At 38.8% G+C, this 9,269-nt stretch overlaps 1 protein-coding gene across 8 annotated transcripts in view; it reads left to right on the top strand.

The window, feature by feature from the left end:
- Positions 1-9,269, top strand: part of PLEKHS1 (pleckstrin homology domain containing S1) — a 28,140-nt gene that overhangs the window by 11,263 nt on the left and 7,608 nt on the right. For 3 of the 8 annotated variants that reach the window (XM_027851855.1, XM_027851853.1, XM_027851854.1), the window contains 5 exons: positions 1,504-1,611; positions 1,940-2,068; positions 5,080-5,301; positions 7,680-7,786; positions 8,477-8,671. In XM_027851855.1, coding sequence (XP_027707656.1) covers positions 1,504-1,611; positions 1,940-2,068; positions 5,080-5,301; positions 7,680-7,786; positions 8,477-8,671 — 761 coding nt within the window. The remainder of the gene's footprint in view (positions 1-1,503; positions 1,612-1,939; positions 2,069-5,079; positions 5,302-7,679; positions 7,787-8,476; positions 8,672-9,269) is intronic. The other 5 variants (XM_027851857.1, XM_027851856.1, XM_027851859.1 and 2 more) reach the window with 5 other exon arrangements.

The following is a 9,269-nucleotide window of genomic DNA, read 5'->3' as shown; positions in this document are numbered from 1 at the left end:
GGGGGGGAATGACAAGTCTTAAAATACAATATTTTTAGTAATTAGCTGGAGTCATTGAATTTTCTCTCATTGTTATACACAATAGCTTGCCCCAATATGGGATTTTCTTCTTTTTCTATTCTTTGCCTATTGGACCTTGACTGGCCAATACTCCAAAACTTTGATTTTTCTTTACTACATCCTGTGTGCCTGGCCACCAGGGTAGTCTAATGCCCTTCAGATTCTCCTAGACTAAATATAGGTACCCACCTTATTTCCCCTTAGTGTACCAAGACAGAGACTGAATTTTTTCCAAGGGTTTTGCAGTCCAATTCAACAATTATTTACTGTGTTTGCTATTTGCAGACAGTGGGTTAAGTGGGGATACAAAACCAAAATGAATCAGTCTCTGACCTCAGGAAGCTTACATTCTACTGGGGAAAGAAAATGAATAAATACACAATACTTTTAGTAGAGAGAGTAATTACTGTATGGATCAGAAAAGACCTCTCTAGGAGGTGGAGCTTGAATTGAAACTTGTAAGTGAAGTTAGAAGTTCCAAGAGATGGCAATGAGGAAGGAGAGTATTCCGGACTTGGGGCACGGTCTATGAAAAGGCACAGAGGTGGGAGGTAGGATGCAGAATGGATTTTACTAACATGTTAGGAAATTAAGGTAAAATAAAACTAATTTATAAAGTAAAGAATTGTTAATATAAGACTCTAGACTTAAACTTTGCCTAATCGAGTTACAGAGTTCAACACAACTTATTAATCAATTCTCCTTGACATCAATAATAACAGTAGCTAGCATTCATGTAGCACTTCAAGGTTTGCAAAGTGCTCTACAAATATCATCTCATTTTATCCTCACAACAACCCTGAGACATAGGTGCTTTCAATATTCCCATTTTACAGATGAGGAATCAGAAACCAGAATAGGTTAAATGACTTGCCAAGGGCCACACTGCCAGTAAGTGTCTAAGAGCAGAGAGAGATCTGTTTCGAACCTAGGTCTTCCAGACTCTAGATCCAGTGCTCTACCCACTGTGCAACCTAGCTGTTTCGAATCATCTAAATCACTAGAATTTAAACTCCTTGAGAACAGGAATTTTCATTCTTGTCTTTGCGTGTCCCAGCATGTAGTAATTGCTTAATTTATTTATTGAAATAAACTAATATCATTTATCTATGACACAGTCCCATAAACATAAGTACCAAGGACTCAAGTACAGCATCACAGTGAAGTTGCAAGATACTAGCATTCCGACAAAAAAGAATTTCTATGCACACACATACACACACACACACACATACACACACATACACATACACACACACACACACACACACACAATAAATTTGCATTTATAGTTGGTTTAGAAAATCAGGGGAAAAAAGAAATGGTTCAACATCTTTTTCCTTTGACTTTTCTTGAAAGCTCCATAAGACATGAACAATGCAGTCAGTTCTAAAGGGAGTGTTTTAACTCCGCCTCGTATTCATGCTACTTTTGTATTTCTAGAATCCAAATCTTATAAATCAAGATGCCAGAAACGAGGTCAATGTTGTACAGCCTCTTGAGTCCAAAGGAAACCAGAACATCTATCAAACCATTCCAGGAATCTCTGATGTAAGGATACAAGTATTTAACCTAACCAAAGGAGAGCTCAAATTTGAATATAGCAATCTCCTGTTTGACCTTGGAAAAGTCATTTCCCTCTCTGGGTCTCAGTTTCCCTATCTGTGAAATAAGGAGTTTGAACCAGGCCTTTTCTACTCTCAATCCAGTGATATTCTTTCACTATCCATCTTGATGCAGAAATTGGGATTGATGAACAAAATTCTAGCATACTGATGTTTAGGAAAAGTTCAACCCTAGGTTCACATAAGCACTTTCTTGTCTGGAAGTTTTAAGTTAGGGGAAGAATAATACCTTCATTAACTTTATTCTTCCTCAGGATGTGCAAGAGATACATTTCTCGGAAGAAAGAAGACCTGCTTCCTATCCTGGCCATTCTTCTGGTTCTCCTAGTTCACCAGAGGGCAAGACCTGCTCAAGCCTTCCAAGAAACAGTCTGCCAGACATGGTAATTAGTTACTTCTCTCATGTTACCTGCCCATATTATACTAGACCTTCGCTCTAACCCACTGTGCAACAATCCTTGTTTAGGATTTAAATAGGTTTTGTTTTTCCTGTTCATAGCAATAGAAATGGAACCTTGTCCCTTTTCCTTGAAATACTTTCCAGTCTACAAATGGTTCTCCACTTAATAAAATTTCTCTTAAATTTAGTCTCAATTTTTTAAGTAAGACTTCAGAACTTTATTCTTCGTTCTACCAGGATCTAAGCCTCTCTCTTCAGAATTGGAAAATGGGGGGGAGTGGGGGCATCTAGGTGGTGCAGTGGATAGAGTACTGGCCCTGGAGTCAGGAGGACCTGAGTTTAAATCCAGCCTCAAACACTTGACACTTACTAACTGTGTGGTCCTGGGGAAGTCATTTAACCCCAAATACTTTGCCAAAAACAAAGAAAAACCAGAATTGGAATATGGTACAACACACTAGAAAGCCCATTGGACTGGGCAGTCAAGAGATATTTTACATCAGCTCTACTGCTAACATTAAACTAATAATATCTCCTGTCTGAATCTCAGTTTCTCATTTGTAAAAATATAGGAGTTAGACTAGATGACTATTCTTGCTCTGATTCTGTGATTTAGGTTGCTATCAGGGAAAACCTGTCCAAGGACTGTATCAGTCTCTAGGGAGGTGGATCTCACTAAAGTGGAAGGTTGCTTGACTCCTTAGATACCCAAAGTCCTTTCTCCTTATGAGGGGCCCCCTGCTAGAGTCTTATTATAAGCTTGGAGGATTGTAAAAAGAAAATCCCTGGGGAATGTAGAGGCCTACCAGCCTGTAGATGAGAATTGTGTTGGCTGTTTCAAGACTCAGATGAGAGCGCTCTGTTTTTGTTGTCAGGTTAAATAAAGCCTGTCCCATAGTCAACATTGTTAGCCTGAATTCTTGTATGGGAACTCAAAACCTTTTTGCCTTTTTGTTGTGGAGACTCAAACATGGGTTCAATTCTGGTGTTCCTGAAATAATTTCTAGGCAGAAACAAAATTAGTTAAGTTCTAATGTTTCCTTTAGAAACTGGATGAGTGAATGAGACAAAGAGAGAGAAAAAGAGAAACCTCTAATTTTAAATATGGTCTACCACTTTGGTACATGAGGTACATTTTGGCTGTGTCCTCATTTTCATTTGCAGAACTTAGATTCACTTCAAAAAACAGATATAGAATATTATCATTTCAATTCCTTGATAATGCCTAGATTTACCAGTGCCAAAGTCACTTTTCTGATTGACTCCCTTCTCTTACCTTGCTCAGTTCACTTCTTCCTAGGTGTCAAACTCCACCTTTACTTCAAACAAGACTCATTTTGCCAGGGAAGACTCCATGACTCATCCAGGTCAAATAAAGGATAGAGTGCCAGACCTGGAGTCTTGGAGATGTAAGATTGAATCCTGCTTCAAACACTAGTTGATTAGCTCTTGGCAAGTCATTTAGCTTCTTAGCCTCTGTTTTCTCATCCATAAAATGGAGATATTAATAACACCTACCTCACAGGGCAGTTGTAAGGATCAAATGAGATAATATATGAAAAACATTTTACATACCTTAAAGAGCTATGTGAATCATAATTATTATTAGCTTCAAAGAATTGAACTCTCTGTTTCCTTGGATTTTCTCACTCCTCAATTCTGAGTATAATCAGAGTGAGCGATGCTTCTCATGGATGCACTTCAGTGCTAAGGCATCCTTCCAAACTGATACTGTTTTCTTTCCTTGGAGGTCCAATTCCCCTTCCCCTCCCCCACTCCTCATTCATCAAGCACACACTAATGAAGTGTGACATTTCATTTTGTATAGTTGGTAGGTCTCCAGCTCCTTAGTTTTTTAGATGGATTAGATATATCACATATGCCAAAACAGCTTGTCTCTGATATTCTAGCAAATGGGGAGAGAATTGATATAGAATGTATTGGTGTGACTTCCTCCCCTACTTTTAACCTCTGAGATTCCCCTTATTCAAGAATTATTAATACTGTACGGAATTCTTTGTACTTAGGCTCAGTGATTTTAAACCTTCTTGAGGTAACAAGATGCTCCGTATTGGTTTTTATTAAGAAGGGTCCTCCTTTTATCCACAGTCCAGTGCCAGCCTCAGCATGGGCAATGAGCACATTAAATACACTTACTATTTCCACCTTCTTCCTTTTAGGGCTCCCTAGAGAACTATAGAACCTATTGAAATCCCTGTCTTGAACCATTGTTCCAGAAACGATTTAACTGTGCCGACCACCATTTACCCGCCATCCATAACAGTTCAGAATGGTTCAGTACCCAATAGGGGGAAGTGGGGAGGAAAGAGAGAATCATTGTTTTAATCTACGCCACTTTGGGGTCTATTATTCCTACTATGGTATGATTAATGCTATGAAAGTGCATTGCTATGGAAATAAGAGATGTCCACAAGCAGAATATAAAGGAGGTTTGCTCAGCAGGTTCCCTGCAGATAGTCAGCAGAGTAATTACCTTCTCCTCCAGCAATGCCTGATAGTAGGAAAGAATGCCAGAAGAGACAGCTCAGCTATAGAACTTAGTGACTTAGAAAAAAATCAGCAAAGAAAAATGCATCCAGCCTGACAGTTGCCAATGGCGGAACAAAGACTGAAGAACGAAGAGTGTTAGGCTTGGAGTCAGCTAACCTGAGTCCTAGACCAGGCTCTGCCACATCTTTTATATGACCTTGGGTGAGTCTCTGTGCCTCAATATTGTCTTCTATGAAATGAAAGAACTGAAATAACCTCTCAGTTCTATTTTAGTTCTAATGTCCTGAAATTCTGAAATTGTTGTTAGAGAAAAACACAAATAGACAGAATGAAAGAAATGCTTATTTTTATAAAACTTTATGTAGTCAGTTGAAAAGTAAGTTTCCTGAGCAAAGGGCATAGGATTATGAATGTTGCTTTGGCAGATCTTTTAATCTTCTCTAATGGAGATAAAAATAAATTTATTTGTTTTGGCTTTTCCAGAAAACATTTGCTCTCATTAAATCACATGCAGTGAAATTAAAAACACTTAATTATTTCCCCAAGTCCCAAAGGAAACATGACTTTCTTCTTAAGCAACATCAAATAGAAGGAAATTCTTCAAGACCCAGCCAATCTCCTCCAACAAGTGATTTAGCTCCTGAGGACCAACAAGAGACAGAAGAGGAAAATCATTATCTTAGCCCTCGAAGTGTTCTTGCCCAGGTACTCCTGTCAATCAATCTTGCTAAGGGTCTGTAGTACGACCAGCTTTGTACTCAACACTATTGGGAATGCAAAAAGAGACGTTACAAAGTTTAGAATCTAATGGGGCTTAGTCTAGATGTGTTTGCCTTGTTAGACATACTCTGATATGGTGGGACTAGGATAGGATTAGAACCACAACATCTGGACTTTTGTCTCAGTTTTGCCACTTTATAGCTCTATGATCCTAGGCAAGTCTCTCTGACCCTCAGTCCCCTCATCGTTAAAATGGGAATAATACCATTTGTTCTACCTTCATCCAAGGATTATTAGAAGAATCAAAGATGTAAGGCACATAAAGTGCTTTGTAATTGTAAAGTGCTTTTTTAAAATTCAAGCTGTTACCTATCATTAGACAAAACAAACATATGTAAAACATGAAATTGGGAAATTTCCCTGAGAAAACTAAGACTATTGAATATATCTGCACATGTCCTCTCTCAGTGCCTCTCCTTCCCATCTCTCTCTCTCCCTTCCCTCTGATTGCAGAAGGCAAGACGTCTCTAAGGCTCCCTTCATTTGCCTTGATCCCATTCACTTTCCCTTCTTCCACAACCTTGTTCCAGGAATCATTCCCTTTCTGTGATACACCTTCAGTCTTTGTTCCCTTCCTGATGATTACTTTCCATCTGCCTAAAAAATGCTCAGGTCTCCCCAAATCTAAAAAAAAGCCCACAAAACCCAGAAAACAAACTCTTTCCCCATTTAGCTACTATCTGATCTCTCTCTTCACTGCTAAACTACTTTGAAAAAGCAGTTTATTTGATATCTCTAATTTTTCACCATCCACTCTCTACTCAAATACTTACAATGTGAATTCTACCCCCTACTGGAACAGCTTTCATAAAGTTTAACAATGGCCATATTCAATGATATTTTTAGAGTCATTGTCTTCCTTGAACTCTCTGTAGCCTTTGGCATGGTCAACTACCATCTCTTACTAGATACTCTCTCCTTGTTTGCCTTCAAAGGCATAATACTCTTCTAGTTCTTGAAGCCATCCCCCCTACCACATTCTTTGTCTCCTTTACTGGCTCTCTGACCTCTTATGAACTTCTAAGGTTCTGTCCACATCCCATTTCTTTCCTCAGCCCCGTCATTTTTAATGGAGATAATAATATTTGTCTTACTTCTATCCAAAAATTGTTATAAGAATCAAAAGAGATAAGGTCCATAAAGTGCTTTGTAATTGTAAAGTGTTTTATAAATTCAAGCTGTTATCTATCATTAGACAAAATGAACACGTGACCTCACATGACACTTTTGTTATCCAATTCTTTAATGTTTGTTGGGTGAGAACAAAACCAGAACAGAAAAAAAAAGTTTTAGAAAGAAGTTTATTAAGTCAAGAAGGGGTAAGATTTAATTACCTACTTATGTATTCTTGTATTCAACAATTATTTGTTAAAGACCAACTATGTATAACATTCTATATTTATTACTAAAGAGAATACAAAGATAATTAAGCATTATCCCTGCTCTCATGGAGCTTACAGTCAAGATGGGGGGTATGGCATATACAAAAATGTTGTAACCATACAACTGTGAAGTGGAATGAAGGGGGCTTAATAGCTGGGTTCATTGGTATTAGCAAAAGTGCAAAAGCAAGGAGAAGCAAAGAAATGATGAAGAAGTTGGCATAGTGGTAGAAAAGAGTTCACTTTGGAGGAGAGTGGAAAATGCCTTTGAACAGAAGAGTCAGAACAAATTATTTAAGGCTTTAAAGTTCAAGCAGAATAATTTGGATTTGATGCAATAGGCAATTGGTAGTCATTGTGTGTGTGTGTGTGTGTGTGCAAAATTATTACTGTTTTTCAAGACAAAGCCATGTTTGATCCTAATGGGTTTGTTGAGGTCACTATCTTCTGAGACTCTAAGTTCTAAGATTTATACTCAACACTTTAACTTTGTTAGAGGGCTGCCTTGTTTCACTAAGCACTACAAATATTGGATGAATAAATAGATTATGACAGATATGAATCCCAAACAATGGTAAATTGTCAGTTGTTCCACAAAGGATTCAGATGTGTCATAAACACAGGAGAGAAGAGCCTGGGCTTTTGTTGATTAGGGACTTTTTGTTGGTTCGAATCTTGCTGCCATAGCTTGGTTTGGTATTCCCTAGAACAAGCCTTCCAGGTTGGTTTAATGTGATCTTGTCACATGATGTGACAAGTGCCTGTGTCGGTGCCCAGGGCAATCACAAGCATAAGAAGAGACAAAGAATCAGAGTGAGGGAGTGAAGGGCAGAGGGGAACAGAGTAGGTTGCAGATGTACCCTCTTGACATACCTCTATCGCCTTAAGGTTATTCCTGTTTGTGTGTTTGTTGATCATTAGTTGGACACTATAATTGCTTCCAATGAAGGCAAAGAATTTGCTGAATCCAAAGAGTCAGACCAGGACTCCAAGTCAACTGATGATCTCTACATGTCAATGAAATCTTGGTATGTATGGCTGGTCAATTATAACACATAGATTAGTTTTTTCTAGAACCATTTCTACTTCAACCTGAAATGAATGTCATTATTAATCAAGACATCTTCCCAGCATTTTGTATGCCTAATATCCCATAAGAGTTGTCCACTTACCCACAGATGAGCTGTAGTGACATCCTCAGGACATGTCTCCTTTTCAGGGGAAGTTATTTTAATATCATTTTTTTAAACTTGGTGTCCCACTCCCACACACACATTTTTTGTTCCCAAGAGGCAGAGAGGTATGATATAAAGAGTGCAGGATTTTTAAAAATGGGTTCAAATCCCAGGTCTGCCACCTGTGTGACCTTGGAAACTGAACCTCTCCAGATCTCAATTTCTATATCTTTAAAATAAGGGGTTATAGCAGATTCCTCTGCAGTGTCTTTCAGTGTTTAAATCTATGATCCTATGACTTGTCCCATCCCCAAAACCAACGTGGAGAACTAATTTTGGTTCCATGTCCATTTTAGAAGGTTAGTTTATTTTATCTGCTTGTGGCCATGGCTGTAATGTTGATGGTTGGATGTACTTCAAGGCCTTGTTAGTTTTCACTTCGCTGATAGCTCTTTGATTCTCTTTCAAACACAGTAGAACTAGCTGTACATGGTCATGCCAACTCAAGGTGGTCTGAGTTTGTTTTAAATGATTATGCTCTAGTTTTGATGAAGAGAAATTCCAGCAACCTTCCAACAGCAAAGATGAAGCTCAGGCCTTTCCAGTGAACCAGGCTGAAGGGCTCAACCAGCAGGGACAAGAGCTGTGTCATTCATCCGGTAGCGAAGGACCAAAAACCAAGAACCAGAAAATGGGGTTGGTTTCACTCTCCGTTGTGCAGCTATCCAGAATAATCAAGTAATGACTTAAGTTCCCAAACATTGTGGTTCATGGGCCTAGGAGTAGTCTGAGAAATCCTTTTTACTCTGTTGACATCAGCCTTTAGAGCAGTTCTAAGAAGTCCCCACATCTACCAAAAAAGTCCCTCATCCATGCCACAATGAAGCCAAAATAACTTCTACTTGAAGAAATACAATTCTACTGCTGTAGGTGGCACTTTCTACCTTCATTAAAGTCCTTGAGAGGCAGGGTGGCAAAAAAGGGAAGAGAGCTGGCTTTGGAACCGAGAAAATCTGGGTTCATGTCCCTCCTCTGACATATACTGGCTCAATGGCCCAAAGCAAGTCTTAACCTCTCACTGCCCTAGGAAACTCTCTGATTCTCTTAATTGCAGAAAGGGTGGCAGCCTGCATTGGTAGAAGGAATTCCTTGTCTTCAAGTTCTCCATACCTATGAATTCACAGGTCCTGACTCTATTAAATAGTCCCTATTTGGTCTTATTTGGCCAAGACTGTACCCAAGTGGAAACTTTGAGGGAAACAGAAACTGCATTGTGGGTAATTTACATGGTGTGTGTGTGTGTGTGTGTGTGTGTGTGTGTGTGTGTGTGTGTGTG

Source organism: Vombatus ursinus, unplaced genomic scaffold, assembly GCF_900497805.2.
Source record: "Vombatus ursinus unplaced genomic scaffold, bare-nosed wombat genome assembly UNPS02009205.1, whole genome shotgun sequence".
NCBI lineage: Eukaryota > Metazoa > Chordata > Mammalia > Diprotodontia > Vombatidae > Vombatus > Vombatus ursinus.
The sequence above is the reverse complement of the archived record's forward strand: the minus strand, read 5'-3'. Positions and strand labels throughout refer to the sequence as shown.